This window comes from Hordeum vulgare, chromosome 5H (genome assembly GCF_904849725.1).
Source record: "Hordeum vulgare subsp. vulgare chromosome 5H, MorexV3_pseudomolecules_assembly, whole genome shotgun sequence".
NCBI lineage: Eukaryota > Viridiplantae > Streptophyta > Magnoliopsida > Poales > Poaceae > Hordeum > Hordeum vulgare.
In genome coordinates this window covers 63,285,866-63,309,804 of record NC_058522.1, presented here as the reverse complement: position 1 = coordinate 63,309,804, position 23,939 = coordinate 63,285,866, and the positions used below count along the sequence as shown (strand labels likewise).

General features: G+C 42.4%; 1 protein-coding gene and 1 long non-coding RNA gene across 3 annotated transcripts; both read left to right on the top strand.

Moving 5' to 3' along the window:
* The first annotated feature begins 2,165 nt into the window (after nucleotides 1-2,165).
* On the top strand, nucleotides 2,166-4,925 carry LOC123397387. 2 transcript variants are annotated; one of them, XR_006609947.1, is made up of 4 exons: nucleotides 2,168-2,575; nucleotides 2,848-2,920; nucleotides 3,035-4,143; nucleotides 4,578-4,925. It is a non-coding gene; the product is annotated as an uncharacterized LOC123397387 (long non-coding RNA). The 2 variants fall into 2 exon arrangements; XR_006609946.1 differs by having other exon boundaries at nucleotides 2,166-2,575; nucleotides 3,035-4,925.
* An 819-nt stretch (nucleotides 4,926-5,744) lies between these two features.
* LOC123396535 (OVARIAN TUMOR DOMAIN-containing deubiquitinating enzyme 5) lies at nucleotides 5,745-9,507 on the top strand. The gene is made up of 2 exons (XM_045091448.1): nucleotides 5,745-6,068; nucleotides 8,475-9,507. The coding sequence occupies exons 1-2, from the start codon at nucleotides 5,956-5,958 to the stop codon at nucleotides 9,340-9,342; spliced, it is 981 nt and encodes a 326-aa protein (XP_044947383.1). The 5' UTR covers nucleotides 5,745-5,955; the 3' UTR covers nucleotides 9,343-9,507.
* Nucleotides 9,508-23,939: the final 14,432 nt, after the last annotated feature.

The window sequence follows — 23,939 nt, the reverse complement described above, 5'->3', positions numbered from 1 at the left end:
CACGCAATGAACTTATAGGACATGTATTCCGTATATAGTCATGCGTGCTTATAATAAGAACTTGCATGACATATTTTGTCCTACCCTCCCGTAGCAGCAGGGTCCATAAGCAAACTAAGAGATATTAAGGCCATCTTTTAATAGAGAACTGAAACAAAGCATTAACACATAGTGAATACATGAATTCCTCAAACTACGGCAATTACTGGAAATAATCCCAATTATTGTCACCTTGGGGTATGCAGATCATGACACGTAATAGGTGCATACAACTTGCAAGATATGATCCAAAACACTCTCATATTCATTAAAACATAATAGGTTCAAATCTGAAATCATGGCACTCAAGCACTAGTAACAAGCATTAAACATAGCAAAGTCATGACAACATCAATCTAAGAACATAGTGGACACTAGGGATCAAGCCCTTTCAAAATAACTCGATCACATGACAAATCTCATCCAATCCCATCACCGTCCAACAAGCCTACAAAGGAATTACTCAGTTCCGGTGGTGAGCACCATGATGGTTTTGATGGATAAGGATTGGTGATGACAACGACGATGAATCCCCCTCTCTGGAGCCCCAATCAGACTCCAGATCAGCTCTCCCAAGGAAGAACGGGAGGTGGCGGCAACTCCGTCTCGTAAAACACGATGAAAACTTCTCTCTTATTTTTCTCTGAAAATAAGAATTTATAGGACTGTAACTAGGGTCTACGGAGCCACGAGGTGGTCCCAAGCCAATAGGGCATGCCTGCACCCTATTGGCTTGGCACCAAAAGGTGGCTCCCCTCTGGTGGGTCTTCGCTCCAATATTTTTGATATATTCTAGAAAAAATCTCCAAAAAGTTTCGTCCAACTTCGAGAACTTTTTTTCCTGCATAAAACAACAGCATGGTAGTTCCGCTGAAAACAACGCCAGTCCGGATTAGTTTCATTCAAATCATGCAAATTAGAGTCCAAAACAAGAGCAGAATTGTTTGAAAAAATAGATATGTTGGAGACATACCAGGAGCACCTTGTGCCCCCTCCGGTGGTTCTTCACTCCAGTATTTCTTATATGTTCTAGAAAAAATCGTCAAAAAGTTTTGGGCGATTCCGAAAACTTTTATTTTGGTACAAAAACAACACCATGATAATTCTGCTGAAAACAACATCGGTCCGGATTAGTTTCAATTAAATCATATGAAGTGCATCAAAACCATCTAGAAGTATTGTAAACATAGGTAAATATGGCACGAACACTTCATAAAGTGCATCAAAACCATCGGATGAGCGTAGCCTTGATGGTAGACCACTCAGGGCCGGCCTTCATGACCACGCCGTCAACGGAGCCGTCGACGTGCTCGGTGAGGTAGTACTCGCGAAAGACGTGGTTGAAGTAGGTCTTCCACACATAGTAGGAGGAGCTATATTGATCAAGTTTGATGGGAACACGACCATGGATGTTGAGATCATGGATGTCAGCAGCGATGGGATGATCGGTGCTCGCGAGGGGGTTTGAGCCACTAGAGAGCGAAGACATCATGGAGTCCATGGGTGCGATGAGGTGGCAGCAACTGGCGTTTAGTAGCTAAGGTTTGGGTGGAGAGGTGGGCAACGGAGGCTAAAGGGAGGAGGTAGAGGAGGGCAGTGCCAGCTAGGGTAGCGGGCGGATGCGGGGAGAGGAGGTGGTGCAACGACGGTAGGCTACGGTGACGACGACAAGATGCAACAGCGGCGGGAGGAAGAGGCGAAAGCGAGGCTAGGGATCGATGAACTAAACCGATATCATATTTAGGACAGTAAAACTGAACCATTTTCGAGCCTTCTCACGTCATGTGTGTTTTCTGCCGTTGATTTTCGTTTCCGGTCGTCGTTGGCCGTTAGATCTGCTGTTCATTTTCGGTTGGGCCACGTACAGATTCATGGACTAGATGTCCTAAAGGGAAGCTACTCCCGAAGAAAAATCGGAGCCCGCTGGTTAATTTGGCCACAACAAGCCCATTTAGCTCCCTCGGTATCTGGCGTATAGTCAGCGTCATCGATAAAAATGTTTTAAAAAATGAAAAGAAAAGAAGGAAACACAAAATGAGGTCTCCTCTCTCGGATGTATATAGACATATTTTAGAGTGTACATTCAATCATTTTGCTTCGTATATAGACACTTAGTGAAATCACTTAAAAGACTTATATTTTATATTTAGGAACGGAGGGAGTACATCGATGGCGATCGACGAACGCCGCCGCCACCAGCTCCTTGTTTCACCCGCCTCCCTCTACGTCGGTTGGATCGATCCCGTGTCTCTCCATGACCTAGTGTCCACCACTGACTTTGATTCTGCACCCTGGTCCCTCCTGACCTTGGCCTAGGGCGAGATCTGGTGCGCCACCTATGCAGTTGCCGTTGCAGAGAGGGGGAGAGAGAGAGGGGAGGAGAGGGAGATGGAGGAGGTGGCGCGAACGGGACAACCCCCATGTATGCGTGCCAGGCGCGGGCGATGTATGTGGTCTCGCCGGCGGGTGTGGCCAAGCTCAACCTCGCGCTGGAGTTGTTCTTTCTTCTACCCCCAATGTCTTTTACGATCTTCAGGTTAGGCCCATCTCCAGTTCCATGTTCCATTATATTGTTGTGTTCTTATTCTGTGGATCCTACTTTTGAATTATTGGCTGATGCTTTGTTAGTTTTTTATGGTTGTAGACTGTTGATAATTTAATATACTACTCAAGAATTAACTATGTAAATCATTTGAATCATTGCTGAGAAAATTAGCCAATCTAGCATATATGAATTGCCACCAAATATTTAGGTTGAGTGGTGTACTTATGTTAAGTTCAACATGGATTAAATTCCCCACACTGCAGGTAGTTCTCACCATCAACATCACAAGGGACAAGTATAATGCAATCTGAAGTCGATAATGTTTTTTATTGTCGGGTTAGTTTGCTGACTGCTGATGATCGTATTTACTTAGTACGTTCTTGTATCTTCAGATTAGAATATCTTTTTTGTGTAGAGTATTTGCTTCAGCTTGTCACTTAATTGTTGTAGGTATGGGGTAGAAGAATCAAACACGTGTTCGACTCCATCTAGAACCTCAAAGAGCTCTATGACGGTGGTGCAGACCGTCCCTTGCAGCGTAATAAAAACGTGCTACAGCAACCCCCCTCTACGACGATGCGATCATGCCTCTAACCTCGACTGAATTGTAGAAGCGCGCTGGTGGCACCCTTGCCCCTCACTTATGCTTCAGGAGCTCGCCACTTACCATTGCTCTATGAAGACTCAGTAACAATGAACAGGTAGCAGGTCCTGGGATTCACCAGATCCACAATGTGCGTGGTTGTAGGGGCATCTATGCACAGATAGAATATATGGACCTCGAGTGCAAGAAAGGCATCACCATCCAATCGAATGCTACCTTTTGTACCTAGAATGGTACCAGGTCCATTTTTCTCCTTTTTTTCACTCATTTGCAATTAATCCATTTAGCTCTCTTTGGTTGGTTGTTAATGAAAATAATGGGAGATTGGGTTATCATACAATGATATGATACATTTGCTTGTGAGAGAATGATCTATTACCTCATGCCTTTCCACTGTTTTGGAGCTAACTGTAACTCAGTTTCGTTAATTAGTGTGACAAGATAGCTTTTTTTGGGTGTTTCTTTCACAAATTAGTAGCACATATGGTTTCTTTCATAGAAGCTTAATTGGTCGATGGGTGCATCAACTGCCTTTACTAAATCCCAAAAAATAATCTTGAGAATTTTATAAAAGATCCAACCTTATTTGTAACCAACTAGCAAAGTTTATGTTCTCCTGGATATACTAGCTTTAACTAATAAATAGTCTGTAAGTACGTCTAAGTGATATATATTCGCCGGGAGTTTAAATATTAAAACTAAGTTGATTGATAATATTTATCACAGGACAATCGTTTGTTGTCGTACTTATTATTTATTATCCGCAAGAGTCCTTACTGGACCTTTCAATTTTGTGTTCCACTCGGTACTGAAAGTTTGTTTAATGTTGCATTGAGATATTGAATCAGACCTTTTGTTTAGAGTATTGGAGTCGTATATTGATGTCTGTAGCTTTTGGTGCCTACACCTCACCAAGATGCTTGTGCCAGCGGCCCGGGGGTGACACACATGAATGGTAGGTGTAGCCATGTTTCGTCATCTTCTTCGCATGCTAGCTCAAACCTTAAGTGTGCTGAGATCCATACCCTGCCCCGCTGGTTGTTACATTGGTATTCTTCATTGGCCTCTCAGGAGCTTGATTTGTGACTTTCCTGACCAAAGAATGTAGTAAAGCCTTTTATATGGAAGAGCTAACCTTCTCAACATGTACTCAATCAAGATTCACACCCACATAATACTTTTATGTATCTTAACTTTACCTTATATTTGTGGATGACATTTTTCTCCAATAGGTTTCAGTGATAAGAAAACATTTATTGATTTATCACCGTTGTTGTTGTTGTTCGTTCGCAAGGGAGAAGTGCTGACCTCCCACTTCACTACATGTCCGTTACTTCTTATGTTCTTGGTATCATAAAATTGTTAAATTCATGAATTATAAATTTGTAGGTACCCTCACGCCCACCGTCATGGTTCAAGCTTAGTTAATATGGAACTTGGTTGCGTTGATTTTATAAGGAAAGATGGTGTATGGGTTGGTGAGAAGACCCGGATCAAGTATATGCTTTTGTATCAAGGGATCATAGCCTCGTACCTACCATAAGTTGTGATCAGCTCTACATACCTGCAATGTTATCTCGTGACGTTTTTGTGGCAAGAAGCTCAACATAACACATATGTTTGAAAGTTGAATGTTGATCCTAAATAAAAATATCAGGAAAATTCTTATACTACAAATGTATACAATATATTGTTTTCATGATTTATGTCCAGCAAGTGTTAAGATTCTACAAGTCATGACATACATTTTTTCACCATATCTTTAGTATTTGATACTAAGTTTGCTATGGTTATGTGCTTGACAATGATCTTATATACTGTATGAGTAAAATATAGAGTTTATAGTCAGTTAATAAGGATATGCGTTTTCTTGGTTAATGCATAAAAAATAGTTTCTGGGCTGAGTATGGAAGCAATCTATGTTAAGCATGATTATTATTGTAAGAGTTAAGTCTACTTTAAACCTCCCCTGGTGCTCTGAGTTGAACCTCCAAGCTCATTACTAATAACACCCCCTTTGCAGATCAAATGAAATTCACCACTCATTTTGATCATCACTATTCTTCATTTTTGCAAACTGACCGAAGTTGGAAAAGTTTCCGACTCGATTATTGACAAAATATGGCTCAGTTTACACACTTTTGACATACCTACCATTCTAAGTAAAAATAAACCGGCGCAGCAACGCGCGCCATCAATGATCTAGTTGGATTAGAGAATTGGGTTGCATCGATAGATTAACTGATGATGCACTAGGCACTTATATAGAGACACATGGGTTGCACGACTCCCTTGTCCTCCAAAATACATACACGTTACAAGGAAAAAAAGACGTGATAGATGCAATTTACAAAGCCTAGAGCCCTAGACCTATATATGTACATGTAATATTAACATGTTCAACAGTTCCAAGCTAATTTCCCTACATCTAATCATGGTGTAAGTTTTTCGCTAGGGGAAAATTTCCGCCCATGAAGAGTTTGAGCGTTAGTTAGGTTTCCAGCGCACACGACCGCCCCGTTAGTCTATCGTCGTATCCAAATATCCCGCAGCTTCCTGACCTGGGCCCAAAGTTAACCCCACATTGTTTGGCTCCCCAGCTCTTCGTCCTTGCCGGAGTCTCGCGCCGCCGAAACTCCTCCTCCTACCGCCGGAGCCTGCCTGCCATCTCGCGCCGTGGGAACCCTTCCTCCTCCCACCCATCCACCCGGACGCGGTTCCTCTCGCTGGTCAGGCAGCCCTAGCCGGCTAGCCCCGCGCCACGCCGATGGACGAAACCCTAGCCGCCGAAGCCGGTGCCGCCGCCGCCGGCGCGACGGAGGAGAAGGCGGTGCCGGAGCGGCAGCCGGAGACGCTCGAGGAGGTCATCTCGAGGCACAGGTTAGCCCCCCTGACCTTGTTCTGGTCCTCGGCGTTTTAGGCATTTACCCGAGCTGTGGAGTTGGTTAATCGCCAGTAAGCTTGCTCGTTGGCTGTGGGCAAGATGCGCGTTGCTCTTGGTGATTTATATGAGGTTGCGATTGTTCGAGCCATGCGTTTACTGATAATTCTGGTCGTGCCTGCGAGGAAACAAAGATTGAATTATCTCATGATTATCGGGTTTTAGTTCATAACTTGGATTAGTTCATTAGATTTCTTGTTTTATTTTGTCCCTGGAATAGGAGAAGCTGAGAAAGATGACGTTTTCATCTTAACTGGAGTAGTAATCTTGGGTTTTGCTTCTGAGCGAGCAAGTTCACAGTTTGCAGAGCTAGCTTATTATGTTACTAAGGCATTGTGATTATAGTATGTGTTTCATCGTTACCTTTCTTTTTCTAGTTTTCTATCAGTGATGCATTGAATTATCTTGGGAAGTTGAGATAACATATTAACGTGTGTCGGTGTTCCTAGATGGCTATAATTCCTCTTAGGCTACCTGAACTACAACTCACATCAACACATGAAAAATATGTCACAAGTACAACAATGCATGTATGTTGCACATAAGGCATGCGAATGATGGAAGCCTGGCTTTTATATCTTTCACATAATAAATGAAACGCTAAATTTGATTTGTTAAGCGCTTTCCACAGGAAAAATACATCAGATAAATGTTTAAGGTATCTAGGAGCTCCTTCATTGATGATAATAATTAATGAATGATGCCTAATGCCCACTATTACCATTCTCGTTTTACACAGTGAAATTTAGTTAAATGTAGCCGTACAATGCAAGTGTATCCTCCTTTAGATCTATTGTGTATATGCTAATGTCATAGACCAGTGTGTCCTGCAACTTAGCCATTACTAACACTCGGATAATTTACTCTACACTTAGCAGTAGTATCTGGAGGAGGTCATCTTGAGGCATCACTTAGCCTCCCTGACTTTGTTCTGGTTCTAAGTGCTTTAGGCATTTAGCTGACCTGTGGATTAGGTTAATCTTAATTAAGCTTGCTCATTTGCTTTGTGCGAGATGCATGTTGTTCTTGTTGATTTAGGAGGTTGCAATGGTCCGAGCCATGTGTTTAGTGAGTATTATTGGTCCTGCCTGTGAGAAAACGAAGATATAACTTTTCTCATGATTATCAGGGTTGTAGTTCAAAACCTCGTATAGCTCATTATAAATTTGTCATTTTTGTTTGTCCCTGGAATAAGAGAAGCTGAAAAAGATGACATTTTCTTGTTTTTCCCTGGAGTAGTATCTTTGGTTTTGCTTCTGAGTGAGCAAGTTCACGGTTCCATAGCTAGCATCTCATTAGGTTACCAACACATTGTAATTATATTTGTTTCTGCACTACCTTTTTGGAAACCAATACGAGCGACACGCGCACACGTTGCCACATCGTGTGACATCAGCACATGCGACATCTGCATGGCAAGCGTCCGGTTTTGCATGACCCATCGATGGTTGAGAGCCCGTCATGTGCTATGGACAAGTGCAGCATGTTGGCGCGCTATCTTAGCCGTTCTTGTTTCCATATCAGAGTTGCATTGAATTATCGAGAGAAGTTATAACATGTTTCCCTGTACCTAGATGGCAATAATTCCTCTTACGCTACTTGAACTAAAACTCTCATTAACACATGAAAATAGGTCACCAGTACAACAGTGCACAGTGCATGTAAGTTACACATAAGACATAGACCAGATACATGTTTCAGGTATCTAGGAGTTCCTTCATTGATGATAATTAATGAATGATGCCTAGTGCCTACTATAAGCGTTCTTGTTTAATATGGTGAAGTTTTAGTTAAATACAGCCATACAGTGCAAGTTTCTCCCTCTTTAGGTATATCCCGTATGTGCTGCAGTATGTCATAGACCAGTGTGCCTTGCAGCCAGGGTGACTGCAACTTAGCAGTAGTAACATTAGTTTCTGCACAGGACTACCCAAATTGCTTAGGCAGTGGAATATTTCATGTGTTGCAATATAATAGCTAATTCTGTCCAAATTCTAAAGTTGAGATAATATCATTTAAGTTATTTGCCATTAACCGTCTTATTTTAAAGGAAATAATTGAAAGGATAATGAATGATTTTGTTATTAGGGTGAGCACGTGTAAGAGTTCTTGGTTCCGCTTAAGTTACCCTGTTGAAAATTGTAACAATTTGTCAACAATGAATAAATAAATGTGATTCATTTGTTACTTTGTTTTCATTGTTAAATTGTGCTTGTGTAGCTCACCTATCATCCTTAATTTATTTTCCTGGTAACTTGATTGTTTGAGAAATTGTGGAGGATGCTTTGTTTTCAGTTGATTTACATGGTGTGGCTAAGAACAATCACCTTTTATACATGTAACAGGAAGGAGAAATCCAAACTCCAGGATAAGGAAACAAGTCTGAAGAAAGCAGCTGCCAAAGGCAGCAAAGCTGAGCAGAAGGCCAAGAAAAAGCAGGTCGAGGAAGAGATATCGCGCCTATCAGCTGCATTAGAGGCGAAACATGCTGCAGAGCTTGCTTCTTTTGGGTACAAACCCGCAGAAAGCTCTGAAAAGGGGAACCTCGACACCTTAGTGAAGGCCATAGCTGGCGTTTCTGTTTCTAGCAATGCAGATTCTGCGAAGCCGGGGAAGGCTGCAAAACGGCGAGAGAAGAAGGCAAAGGAAGAAGCTGCTCGAGAGCAGCGAATTCAAGAAGAACAAACCAATCTTGTCAGTGATCGCATGTTAGAAGACGAGAAACTTGGAAGGAGGCTTGAGCCCTTGGGGCTGACCATTCATGAGATAAAGCCAGACGGCCATTGCTTGTACCGTGCTATCGAGAACCAGCTGTCACTCCATTCCAAGGGCACTACACAGTACAATCACCAGGAGCTACGGCAAATGACAGCCAAGTATATGAGAGAGCATGCTGCAGATTTCCTCCCATTTTTCCTATCGGAGGGCAAAGCCGAGTCCGGACCAGATCTCTCAGAGAGCTTCGAGAAGTACTGCGAGGAGATGGAATCCACCGCTGCTTGGGGTGGGCAACTCGAGCTAGGTGCTCTGACGCACTGCCTAAAGAAGCACATCGTCGTATACTCTGGCTCCTTTCCAGATGTAGAAATGGGCAAAGAATACAACAAGAAGTCGGAACCAGGAGGTGACCCTAGCATCAGGCTTTCCTACCACAGGCATGCCTATGGCCTTGGCGAGCACTACAATTCAGTGATCCCCACTGAGTTATCTTGAAGCAGGAAACCTAAATGTACCTGGCCTTTGTTTAGCCATGAGAAGTCTTTCTGGCCAGTCTCTGGTTGAGTGTACCAAATCATAGAATATGTTTAAATGGGATTCTACCTCCCAAACAATTTTGCCTGTAAAACGGTTTTGTTTACTTATTTTGTTGTGACTCTATACTGTGTTGATTCTTCCCATCAGCTATACTTTGTTTCCTTCCTACAAATTACTGCTATGCATTTGCCTTTCTGTCCTTGTTTGCTTGCTTATAGAAAGGCAAGAAGGCATTCAGCATTGTCACCGTTATTTTGGGTTGGCTTGTAGCTAATTACCAACTTCTATTTGATTCAGTTTGCTGCAATCAGAAATCATAGATTGGCGGGGACAGTATCTTGGCACCCGGGAAATCATATGCATGATCCTGGACAAACAGTAAAATTGTGAAAAGTTGTTTAAAAGTTCTGATATTTTTTTTTTGACAACATGCATGTCCGTATCTTCTACTCCCTCTGTACCTAAATAATTATAGTTAAGGAGAACTAGTCTAGTTTTTCCTAACTACAATTATTTAGGTACAGAGGGAGTATGAAATGGCATATATTGTGATCTGAAAAAGACATCAATAATATTTGACAAGCCAGTATTCTTTTGACAGGTACTCCCAACGAATGAGCGATGAAACAAATGTTTTAGACAAGTGAAGAACAAACACCAATGCAGGTTGGTCACATCTTACATACCTTGAGGCCATTGTGGCACAATGCAACCATGGCATGTCACGCAAGTTTCAAGTAATCTCATCTAGAAACAAAAGTTTCAAGTAACCATGTTTGCCTGCAGTGGCACTGCACAAGTGCAGACCATGCCATTATGCATGCTATGTGTATAGCTGAAGCTGGCAACATGGCTCCTTGTATCTCCTACTTCCGCTGCTGTTATGAACAGAAATGCAGGTGCTACACTGATGTACAGGTTTTCCGAGAAACATTGATGTGATTTTTCGTTCATGCGAAAGCTGATGATAACATGTAGACCATAATAAAAATCAAAAATACATATGATCTTCAACTACTCCAGCGACATATATTCCGGTACAAAGGGAGTAGTAAGAAACAACGGCATCTTAGATGCATTTCAATCCCTGGCCTGAGATCTCAAGGTACCAAAATACTCCATCTCGTTAACTCGGCACAATGTGAAGAATGCTTCCTATTAAGGACAGTAAAACTGAACCCTTTTTGAGGCATCTCACGCACCCATAAATTTAAGCCGTCGGATCGCGTGTCTCGGCTGTCCCTGACCGTCCAAGGCAATTTTTCTCCCACATGGGCTGTTATTGGGCCGGTTAGGTCTGTCCTTGGGCAGCTATTCCCGAGGCCGAATCCAAAGCTTGTCGTTCGCTTACATTCTCCAACGTTGGATGCGGAACTGATGAACGTGATTCTGCTCCGCTCTCTAAAAAAAGATTGTGCTATTCGTAGCCCCATCCACTTCCTCTCCCCTCCCCGCACGCGCCTTGCACTCCACACTTCCACAGGCCCGATCCGCCGCCGCTGCTGTCGTCACCGCAGAGAGAGAAAGAGAGAGCGCTGACTATGGCAACCGGCCAAACGGACTACCAAGCATATCATGCGAAGTGGAGCCACTCGAATCTCTGCCCTTGATCGACTCTCCGAATCTCGCACAAAAAAAGAGATCATCGTGATGGCGGCGGCCGAAGTCACTTCGTACATCATCGACAGGTCTGTGTATCTCTCCTCCTTCTATGCATCCCCTGTTTTCTACGAATCACCTACTCGATTTGGTCTCTGAGATGGTCAAACCAAAGAGGAAGAGGAGAGGCCGAGCAGATGTGTGTCACTGTCGCGCAGGAAGACGATGTATCCGAGCCTGCCGCCGCCGTCCTCAGAGGTTGCCGAGGCCAAAGGCAACCACAAGGGAAAGGTCAACATGGTCGTGGAGGCGGATGGCGTCGGGGAGGACGCCAACAGCCTTCGCTTTCACCATCGTTCCATAGACCGTCCCCTCATCTGTCGATTTGCTTACTTAACGTGGGACCTTCTGTTGTTGTGCGCAGGTTAGGATGACAAGGTCGCCGCATTCCAGGACATCAGCTGCTCGGCGTTCAAGTACTTGCTGGTCTTTGTAGTTTGTTCTATGATTCTATGAGTGCTTTGTCCCTGTCGTTGGCTTAGATGTGGTATTAGCACAAATGATTAACTTAGTAGTGCTTTCGCTCATTTTGTGGAACAGTTGGCCAGCATCACGAGAATTGATGTTTACATGCTTCTCATTCGAACAAGGTCAAACTATACAACACTGAAATCCTCGCGGACGCCCCAATGGCCGCACAGGTTCCCACTGATGCTCTTGCCCTATTCCCCGGCCAATCCTCATGGACGCTCCAACACCATTTTTCTTGATTTAAATTTGGGCCATGTGCGCAGGGGGCAATGGAAGGGTGGGAGGGTGCTGCATCGATGGAAGACACTTTCCCCATGTAGCCCCAAGTCAAAGAGTTGATGGACATAGCTGATGTGTTGGCCACCCTCTCCGAGATGTGTGACGAGACCATGGTGCTCAATGGCGAGCCCGGCAAATCTAGCTGCGGTACCAACTGCCAAGGATGCACTTCAGATGGTTCACATATCATGTATTGGGCTCATGGAAGATGAGACACTCACCCGTGTTTCCTTCTCCTCAGCCATGATCTTTCTAGGAGCATCATTGCAACCATTGCCTATGGATCGGCACCCCTTCCCGTTGGCCATGGCTCCAACATAATGTTTGCCTGCTCTACGAGTCGATGACCAAGCATGACACGTTCCTCAAGTAACGATGTTCGCTCACAAAATTAATCTATTTATAGATCCTACACCGGCTACTCTTTGTATTGTCGCAATCGACTCAATCCTCAACAACGACGTTGCCTCCTCTACATCCCCATAGGTTAGGCAAGCTTCCTACTGAATCCGATAAGCACTTTCTTTGTGTCTTACATTCATGCTTATGCTCTTTTGCAAACAAAAACTATTCCATTTCATATGCCACATAGCTCCTTGAACAACTAAAGCAACTATACCAATTTTTTAAGGATTTACCGATGTAGTTGTGTTTTTTCGCTTTAAATCATTCGACCAGTTAAGTTCCATGCTAAACCTTCTAGCATTATTTGGCTCCAATTAATGTATACTTCTATTTTTAGGATGAAACCATTCAGTCAATAAAGCTCGGTACTAGAATTTTAGGACTGTCACCACTATCTACATAGACAGATTTTATGTTGATAAGAATTTGTAAGTATGTTTTAACAAATCCAACTTAAAAGGAATTTTGACAACTAATTAGATGCATTTTTCCTCATGTTGCTACTACTACTCACAGTGCCGAGAGGTTGAAAATAGTTAAAATCCCACAGTTAATAATTTAAATAATGAGTATACTCTTGCTTCAATTCCATTTTGTCCTCCTAAATTGACCATAATTGTGTAGCTGAACATCAAACTTTTCAAAAATGGGAAGCAACTGCAAGAACACCACCAATAGTTATAAAGAACTCCTTGAACCACTCAATGAAGCATCCACTGACGGTACAACTTGCTAGATATGGTGATAGCTGGGGGTGGTGAGGACCACGGTGGGGCTCATGCGGCCATGAGTTCCATCTTTGGTGAGGGGTTATGGGCCACGAATGTCCTTCCATGTCTGATTATGTGGTTTGCTCTATGAGGATTTGATTTGTTGGTTTTGTAATTGCCATCACAAGAGGGAGTTTTGAGTTTTGACTCATTCCTTATGAGAGCCGGTAGAGTCTCCCCTCCTTTTGATTATATATGTTGATTGCTTTGCTTATTACATCTGAATCAGGTTTCACTTTTATGCAAATGATAATTTCCAGGGCAAGAACGTGTAGTTATCTCGAAAAGGAAAATTATACATTCACTTAGAAATACCAAGGTGTTTCCATTAGCAAATTTGGTTGTATGTTCATATATTTCTATGTGATTCCCTAGCAATACTTAGTTCAAGTATCAGATTATATCATCTCTTTTTATGAACATAACCGGTCCATTTCTATGATAACTACAACGTGAAGAACAATGAACCAGCAAACTTTAATCTGCTCACCTCTTACAATATATACTACTCCCTCCGTCCCAAAATAAATGACTCAAAAGTGACTCTACTTTGTACTAAAGTTAGTACAAAACCAAATTATTTTCGAGTCACTTATTTTAGGATGGAGAGAGTATATCCCTAGCATTCATCTTTCGAGACAGATGAGTGCAATAGTAATACCAAGTGTTCCTTGTGCAACAACAAGACAATGGTAAGCAACCTCAGAAGAAACAATGTTAAGGAACACTTTTTTTTAAAGATAGTATTCCTTGTGTTGCTTCACTGCAAGCCGATTGAGTTTCTTCCCTTTGACGACTTCACAATATATGGGCCAATTTATGCTAATTTAACTTTTGGCTTTCAAACTTTAATGTGTTTATAACAATTCATATTAACCCATTGTAGAATGGACGGGCGCGGCAACGCGCGCCTTTCATGATCTAGTTAGACATATATGATAGGAAGTGTTTCCCTACGAGTAACCTCTCTTTCCTCATTGAAATGCTATGTTATATCAATCTCTTTCCTCATTGAATGCTATGTTATGTCAACAATATGTCTGGTTCATATTGTTAGAGAAAAGTCGAATCTTTGATCCATTGATGTGCAGGAATCTGCAATTTATACATGGGGGAAGACGCGATGATCTGAGAGGATGCGTCGGTTTCAGGAAGACACGACAGTTGCGCGGGACCTGCCCGTGCGGGTGCATCCGCAATATCGGTTGGGCAAGGGGAGATTCCCCTTAATTACATATTGTTAATTTAATCTTAACACTCCTCCTAATTTACGCTTGACCATATAGAATCATCCCATGATTGTCCGGGTAGTGCTATCATCTCAAAAAGGATTCTCCTCTAAAAAGTTCTTCATGAAAACTTGATGAGAACCTGAAACACAAACCCACAAAGAGATAACATAATGTGATGTCATAAACAAGGATATCTCAAGAAGAGACTCCCCTTGATGCATGCAAGTCTGTAAGTCGTCGCATACCAATTCCATGAACATATTTATGGAATGTTGAGTTTAGTAGAGGCTTAGTAAATAGATCAGAATGGTTGTCGCATGATTTAACTTGCAAGATGCTTATTTTCCCACTTTTCTGAAGATTATGGGGGAAAACCCACTTAGGAGAAATATGCTTAGTGATATTGCTCTTGATGCATCATGTTTGCATCTGTGCAACATAGGCCGCATTATCCTCATAGATAATGGTGGGTGATCCTATCAAACCAATTCCACACGACTGTTGTATGTGGTTTATCATTCTGCGAAGCCATACACATTCACATGATGCTTCAAATAATGAAATTATTTCAGAATGGTTTGTAGATGTTGCCACGAGAGTCTATTTTGAAGACTTCCATGATATAGCAGTACCACTGAAAGGATTGATATGGTTGACTAGAGAGGGGGGGGGTGAATAGGCAACTACCAATTTTAGCTCTTCTTAACAAATTAGGGTTAGCAACAAAAGGTTCTCTAGATAAACAACTAGGTGAGAAACCTATTTGATGCTAACAATAACAACAACTAATGCAAGCGAGGAATACAACACAACTAAAATAAGGACAAAGTAAAGGTAAGAGATGACCACAAGTGGAACCGGTGGAGACGAGGATGTGTTACCAAAGTTCCTTCCCTTTGACAGGAAGTACGTTTCCGTTGGAGCGGTGTGGAGGCACAATGCTCCCCAAGAAGACACTAAGGCCACTGTATTCTCCTCACGCCCTCACACAATGCCAGATGCCGTGATTCCACTAGTGGTTCCCTTGAATGCAGCGACTGGACTTTTACAAACAAGGTTGGGGCAATCTCCACACAAAGCTTGGAGGCTTCCAACAAGACCACAGAGCTTCACCACAATGGAATGTGGCTCCGAGGTGACCTCAACCATCTAGGGTGCTCAAACACCCAAAAGTAACAAGATCCACAAGGGATTAGTGGGGGGGGGGGAATCAAATATCTCTTGGTTGAAGTGTAGATCAGGGCCTTCTCAACCAATCCCTAGAAAATCAACAAGTTTGATTGGCTAGGGAGAGAGATCGGGCGAAAATGAGCTTTGGAGCAACAATGGAGTTTGAGGAGGTAAGAGGTAGTATTCTTGGAGAAGAAGACCCCTTTATATAGTGGGGGAAAGAATCCAATAGTTACCCCCACTCATAGCCCGAGAAAAGCGGTACTACCGCTACTACGAGCGGTACTACCGCTGCTAGGAGAGGTACTACCGCACGGTAGATCCACCAACCACGGAAGTAAAAAAACTACTTCCGTGCCTACCACGCTGAGGTTGCGGTTGTGCAAATGTCCGACCCAGTAGTACCGGACGATACTACTGCCAGAGAGCGGTAGTAAAAAACTACTACCGCTGGCACTTCGCACAGGCAGGGGGAAACGAACTGGAGCTCCATTGAAGCAAAGGAAAGGTGGTGCAAAAGAACAGATGTGCACGTGCTAATTCCACCCTAACCTTTACGAAGCGGACCCTCTTGAAAGTGCGTTATATCGACTAGAGGAGGGGGGGGGGGTTAATAGGTGATTTTTACAATTTCATCACTGAGGAAATTCCTAGTGAGGAAAGTCCTCAGTCATGAACTGAGTGGAGCGGAAATAGTACAAGTCAGAAGTGCAAAAACGTCTACAACAAAGTACTCAGCGTGATTTCAGTGAATCGGATTGTGCAAGTCACAAGTACATGATAAGCAGGTGAAGAATAAGTCAGCTGAAGAATTTGAGGTGAGGAATTCAGAGAATGTCTTCAGTCAAATTCTTCAAAGAGTACAGATGAAAGTCTTCAACATGCAATTGAGGAAATGAAGCTAGTTGAGGATATAGAACCAATAGCTTGATGAAGACAATTTTTGATGACCCAGTTCCAACTGCTGTGACAGTTGTACATCTGGTATGGAGCTGCTTGGTATTGAAACCAAAGGACACACAGTCCCGGGACACACAATCCCTGTCGTATTCTCCTTGAGCTAAGGACACACAGTCCTCGCCCAACACTCGTGGTAAGTCTTCAGGGCAGACTTCCAAACCCTCACAAACTCGGTCACCCGACGATCGACAGTTGACTGTTGGATGCTCTAAACCATGACGCCTAGCCGTTTTGAGGATGCACAGTCCTCAAAGGTAACAAGCGTCGGTTCCACACAGGAATAACTTCTTTAGTTATGCTCAATCACTTGGGTTTTGGTTTGGGTGTTTGGGGTATTTCCTCACTTGATGATTTTCGCTCAAAGACTCTGAGGAATTTGGGTTGCTCTAAATGAAAAGAGTGAGTTTCTCTCTGAGCAGCCAACCGGCTAGTGGTTGTAGGGGCGGCTATTTATAGCCTGGGAGCATCCCGACATGATTTGACATCAATGCCCTTTAATAATATGACCGTTGGGTGGATTAGATCTGGGATGCATGGCGCGGAAACGGTCAGAACTTTCAACTGTGATAGTCCTCATGTCTCTCATGTTCCTCACTTTGAGGATTTGGTGGATGTAGGTTTGGGTTGAGCATCATGAGGAAATTCGTTCCATAGTTTTACATCGCCCCCCTTTAACAGTATGGTGTTCCTATGACTCAAGTATAAAGAAAATGAAATGGATAGAGTAAATCTTCGAGCTTCAATGTCTTCAGTGTATTTTCTTCGGGACACACCGAATTCTTCATCTTCAATAGCTTCACGAGGAATACCAATTTCTTTGCAATTTCTTCGCGATCAAAGTCTTCAAGGAATGAACAAAGTCTTCACCTGAAGATATTCATTTTTAGGGGTCGATATTCATCGAATAACTCAAGCTCCTCATCGACTTATAGAGACTGTGTACACTTACAAACATATCAGTCTCTTAACCTATAAGTCTTGAAACCACCGAAATCACTAAGGGGCACTAGATGCACTTACAATCTCCCCCTTTTTGGTGGTTCATGACAAATAGGCTAAGTTTTCAATGGGGATAATAATATGAAATGTAAATACTGAGTTTGAGGAATTTGAAGGTAAGATACAGAGAAACCCCCCTGAAGATGTGCATGTTTGAGGAATTTGCTTTGAACAACAAATGCACATTGATGATATATATCATGGAGATCTCCCCCTGTATCTTGTAATTCTTTTATACATTTGACATATAGTATGATGAATTTGAAATGCATGATGAAAGATGGTGTCTCACGAGTTTCAACATGCATGCATTAATTAACTTGAGGAATAAGCATGCGAGGAAAAACATTCAAAAGTGTCAGAACACCATCGGGCTTAAGTTACAACTCATTACATCAAAAATTTAGAAGAACTAAGAGTTTGTAACTTAATAAATTTTATAAGCCCATAAATTTAACCCGCTTGAAGACTAACTCTCAGATTTCTCCCCCTTTGTCATCAAGTGACGAAAAGGGACGAAACTGAGGACTAACGCCCATGAAGAACTTCACTTCTGTGTTGAGGAAGAGGCGTGAGCATTCTTTGAGTCAGACTTCCTTGTTGGGCCAGTTGCAGTATCCGCAGGTTCTTCATCGGAATCGTTAGTGCGGAATGAAGAAAATGAGCTGTCCACCAAGTCAGGAACTGGAATATTCTTGAATTTTTTTCTTTGGTGGCCATGACCAATCAAAGTCACGAGTGAATTCCAATTCTTCAAGTTCCTTGGGAGTCTTTATACGGGACAATATGGCCCAAGTGCAATCAAATACCTCATGAAGATAATAGTGATTTTCTTCACAACATTTTGAGTATCATTGAGCATTTTCACAAAAGAGCCAAACTGGCGTTTCACGCAGTTATGATTGTGATCGACTTTTTGATGAAGACTAAGGAGAAGCTCTCTGTTAGTCATCACCCTTGGGGCAGTTGGGCTTGGAGGTTTTGCTCTGCCATCAGATTCTTGAGTGGCAGTGTCATCATATGAGGAGTAGGAGACAGCCTTGCGAAATTGACCATCTAGTGGCCGATTTCCTTCATAAATTACTGACTTGCCTTTGCCCTCAACTGGTTCAAAAGATTTCTTGATGACTTTGAGAGGCGGCAGATAACCGAGGTGATTCTGATAGTCAGCTTGATAGTTGATGTCGGATCTGGTTCTGATGAATCTCATGATCCAAGGCGCATAAATGTTCAACTCAAATGGTGACAAAGCATTATCAGCCAAAGTCCTTAAGAATAAATCGTGAAGGTTCATTTTGATGCCATGAATGACGTTGAACAGGATGTTCTTCATGATACCAACAACATCTTCTTCCTTATCATGGCTTTGATTGGTGCGATGGAATATGCCAATATTCTGTAGACAGTTCTAGGCACATACTTCAATTCCTTCACCAGGAATCTAGTCCTTGGAGGTTGGCCCAGAGCCAAAGGTTTCATGAGGACCTCCATGCGATTATTTGGCAACTCTCTTTCATCATACAGGTTGATTGCATCATCTGAAGGAATTGAGATAGGTAGAGCTCGAAGCAATTCTGTGGATGGAGCTTTGTAGTGAGTGTGTTATGTCATCCAGTCCAAGACCCAAGAGTTGATGTTTTTGGGGCCACCAGAGATATGCAGTGTGGCATAGAACTAAAGAATAATATTTGTATTCTAGTCACCTATATCTATGCAGAATGGCAGTAGCCCTGCTTCGTGAAGAATACTCAGTACTGGGGTGAAGCAAGGAATTTCCTCCATATCACAATGAGGAATGTGCGTGTGGTGAAATGTCTTCCTTTTCCCACAAAGCATAGAAGCATAGTAATTAAGTTGAGTTCTAGTCAAGAACTTTCTATGCCTGATACGAAGCCTATCATAAGGATTTTCTACAGTGAAGAAATGATGTTCATCATAGAAGTCTTCCTTCGAAAACTTTGGCCTCTTTGAGAAGGGCTGATGAGGCTTTGGTTGAAGATTATGGTGTTGATCATCTTGAGGATTTTTGGCCACCACAATTGCAGTTTCAGGATTTGCAACCACAATTGCAATTTCATCGGTAGTATTTTTATCCTGTGATGAGCCATTTTCATCAGGGGTGTGTTCTCCAGTTTGAGGAATTTACTATGCTGAAGGAGCAGATGCAGTTTCTAGTACAATAGTTTCCTTTTCAGTTTCTTCAGCTGATGCAGCTGATTCTTGGTATCGTGCTGATTTCACATGTGAGCTCTTTTCTTCAGAGCTAGTTAGAATTTCAGTGGCTACGGGAGTTTGAGGAATTTGAGCGGTCATTGGCGAGTTTGGGTGAGCCTTTTCCCAAAACTCATCATGGATAACAGGTGTGTGGCTGCCAATGTCTTCATCAGCCTCCTTTTCTTCAGCAGTCATTTTTGGGTTTTGAGGAGGAGGTGTTGCCACTTGAGTAATTTGATCATCTTGGATTTCCTCATCTATTGGTGTGAATGCAGCAGAGCGATTGTCATCCATTTCCTCATCCTGTTCTGGAATGATGTGCTCTTCACCAAATGGTGCAATCATGTATGATGGTGCAACACTAAGGGGAGTTGCATCCAGTGGAGCTGATGATGTAGTAGGCAGAGTCTTTAGGTGTTTCGCCTCTCAAGACTTTGAAGGTGTTGATGCCTTTCTCTTCTTTGCTTTCTTCTCAGCAGCTTTTGTTTTCTTCGCGTCTAATGCAGACGGAAGAGTCACTTTCTTCACATTTGAAGACATTGGTGAAGGAGCATTTTCATCAGGCATTGCATGAGCAGTGTCAGGCCTGGCAGGTTCTTCAGCAGTAATATTCTGTGTAATTTCATCAGCAGCTGGTTCTTTATCTTCATCAGAATCAGCCAGTTGTACAGTATTGTGGGGCTGAGGATTTGTTGGTTGCTTTGGGGCCGCAACCCTCCTGTTGTATTCATCAATTGCTTCAATTGCGGCTTTGACAAACCTCACTTTGACACCCTTTTGGTCCGCATGAAGACTTGTGTATGTGTCAGTGAGGGTTTTCAGCTCTGCCTGAGTAGAAACAAGTTTCTCAAGCGTCAGGTTAAGGATGTTTTGCTTCAAATACTTCTCCTTTTTAACCTTTGCAGTCCGAGCTTGTTTGACTTGCTGATCCTTCCATTTTTCATTGATGAATGAGGTAACCATGTGACTGAGTCCAGGTGGAAGTTTCAAATCATCAATTGGTGTGTTTGGATCCTCATACCAAAGGTTGATGAAGTTCGGCACAACTTTCAGATCCAGTGTGAGGGGAATGGTGTTGCCAATAGCTTGTGCAACCCTTTCATGCTTGTTTCTAATGATGGCTTGAAGAGTTTCATCATCATATTCCTCACTTCCTTCTCATGCAGAAGGGATGTTGACAACCTTGCTTGGGCTTGGCCTTGTTCCTCTTTTAGCAGTCATCTTTGTCTTCAGTATGCCAGGTGAAGATTTGAGAACTGAACTTTAGGCGGATGGTACTGAGGAATTTGGATTTCCTGTTTGATGTTGCATGAGCTATGACTGCAGAGGAGGTGAAGACTTTGATGCAGTTAAGGACTTGGCAACCATTGTTGCTTCTTTCTAAGGAATTTGCTCTTTTGACAATGTTGTTGAGGGTTTTGACTTGAGACATGGTTTCTTCATGAGGACCTTCATATGAGGTTGTTCTGTAGCAGAAGCCTCAGTAGCAGAAGAAGTGGCAGCAGCAGCAGAATCCTCATTAAACTGTGTTCCAAGAACTTTGCCTTTTTCTGCAGCTTAGACAAATACTTGTCTTTTTAACCAGGATAGTCCTCAATTGTGGCTACGCTCGAGGGATGTGTTGTTTGTTGGTCTCCCTGTGGCAATATTTTGCAAGGAGGTTTGAGGGCACACTTCTTGGCATACTTTGGAGTGAAATACATGTATTCCTTCCACTCCTTTGCCCATCTGCGTTCAATCCTTTGAAGCCTTATCTTGTGTTTTGCCATGGTCTCTTTTCCATGAATTTCTTCATCTGGCATGCAGTACTCATCATATATCTCCTCTAGGATTTCAAAACCAGTGTTCTGTTCCAGTTTCTTGCCACCCTTCTATTTTCTGTGTTCCTCCATTTTCTTCAGCTGAGGTTTTTGCTGAGGAATTTGTATTCTTGAGGAATCTGAGGACAGAGGTACTTTTTCTTTGAGAAATGCTGCAAATGAGTTAAGTTGATGAGAACCTAGTAATTCATCAGCTGACATTTTGTACCTGTGAACATAGTATAGGTGCGAAGAATTTGGAGAGGTCATATGCGTTCTCAGATTTGAGGAAATTGAAAAATTACTTAAGTTGAGGAATTTGACCAGTGTGTTGAGGAATTTGGCTAAGCATTATGATCTTGGGTTCCAGAGTTGTGCAGATTCAAAAATTTACAATTGAGGAATATCGTGAAGAATTGAGGTTCTTAGTAAAATTCATCAAGTGTTCTAGACATGGGTGTGCACAGCTCAGAGATTTTTTGAGGAAAAACTGATTTCACGAATCCAAAGAGAATAAATGGATCAAATGAGGACAATAAAATAGGATTTTAGTTACCCTGTATGAAGAACTCGATGAATTGGGGAAGTAAAAAACAGAAGTTCTTCGGCTCAGATCTCCAGTGCCCTAACTTGGAGACTCAAGAGAGCTACAGCGGCGGCGGAGGAAGATGATCCGCAGTCGGCGTGAGTCCGGGGAGGGCGATGTCGAGGCGGTGAAGCTGTGCCTCACCGGCGACGAGGATGCTAGTGGCGGCGCTAGGTTTTGAGCTCGAGCGGAGGAATCGAGAGGGAGAGAAGAGTTTTTGACTGAAGGGGTAAGGGGCTATTTATAGCTAAGGTGAAAACGGTCTGAAGCAAAAAACTTCGGACAAAACCGCCCTTGCCCTTTTGTCTCCGCATGACACATGCTACCCACGATCGAAGCGGTGGAGATTGTGGTTATCCTATCGTGAGTAGTGGGTGCAGTTAAAGTGGTAACATTAAAATAGGTTTTTTTTAATTTTGAGGATTTTGTTTCAAAGTCTTCAACTGACAAGGATTCAGCGAGCACTTAGAACGAGTGTAAAATAGAATGCATATGAAGAATTGAGAATAGACTAGATTGAGCTTAGCATAGAGGGGAGACGGGTCTGATCACATTCACTTAGAAGAAATACCAAATTGAAGACTTAGCAATAAGTGAATGCTGTTGAAGATATTGAAAGCTCAATATATAATATATAGTCAATGAAGATCATCACATAATTTTTTTGAAGAATTTGAAAATTTTGAAGACTTTGAATTTATTTTAGGATTTTGTGAAAAGTCTCAGATTTGAAGAATTTCAACTTTGAAGAATTTCAAAGTTTGGTGGTGGCGTGACCCACCGTATAAGAATGATGATTTCAGGCACCGCGTACAATTGTCGTAGGGCCCTGAGGACTAAATTCTTCATTAATTTCTTCACACTTATATTGATATTCTTCATTGATTGAAGAAAATTGTTAATTCGTGTGTTGCACATCTAAGTCATCAATTTTGCATAAGTGTTAGGATGTATTCATGTTTACAAAACATTTGAAGACTCTAGGATATTTAGCTCACACCGCAACTTGCAAAACCTTCTCTCATCCAAGGGCTTTGTGAAGATGTCTGCTAGCTGGCCATCAGTCTTCACATGGTCGATGATGATATTGCCCTTGAGTACATGATCACAAAGAAAATGATGACGAATTTGGATGTGCTTGGTCTTTGAGTGTTGTAATGGGTTTTAGGCGATCTTGATTGCATTCTCATTGTCACAGTAGAGGGGCACATTCTTCATATTGATGCCATAATCTCTGAGGGTTTGCTTCATCCATAGAAGTTGAGCACAACAAGATCCAACAACAATGTATTCAGCTTCAGTAGTGGAGAGGGATACGCAATTCTGCTTCTTTGAGGACCAGCAGACTAAGGATCGTACCAGGAAATGGCATGTGCCTCATGTTGACTTGCAATCCACACGGTCACCAGCATAATCAGAATCAGAATATCCAACAAGGTGAAGACTTGAGCCCTTGGGATACCATAATCCTAGTGTTGGTGTGTGAGCTAGATATCGAAGAATATGTTTCACAACTTTACGGTGTGATTCCTTCGGTTTTTCTTAAAAACATGCAGACATGCAAACACTAAGCATAATATCTGGCCTAGATGCACATATGTACAACAAGGAGCCAATCATAGAACGATATACCTGCTGATCAAAATCTATACCTTTTTTCGTTAGTGTAGAGGTGGCCGTTGGTAGGCATAGGTATCTTGACGCCTTTGCATTCATGCATGTTGAATTTCCTGAGAACATCCTTGAGGTATTTCTCCTTAGAAATGAAGATGCCATTGCATTGTTGACAGATTTGCAGACCTAAGAAGAATTTCAGCCCCCTCATCATGGACAGTTGATATTCTTCATCCATCATGTAGGCAAATTCATCATTGTAACGTTTGTGAGTACAACCAAAAATAATGTCGTCAACATATATTTGGCACACGAATAGTTCATTGTCATAGGATTTTGTGAAAAGTGTAGGATCAAGTGAACCCGGTTTGAAGCCTTTCTTCATGTGGAATTCCTT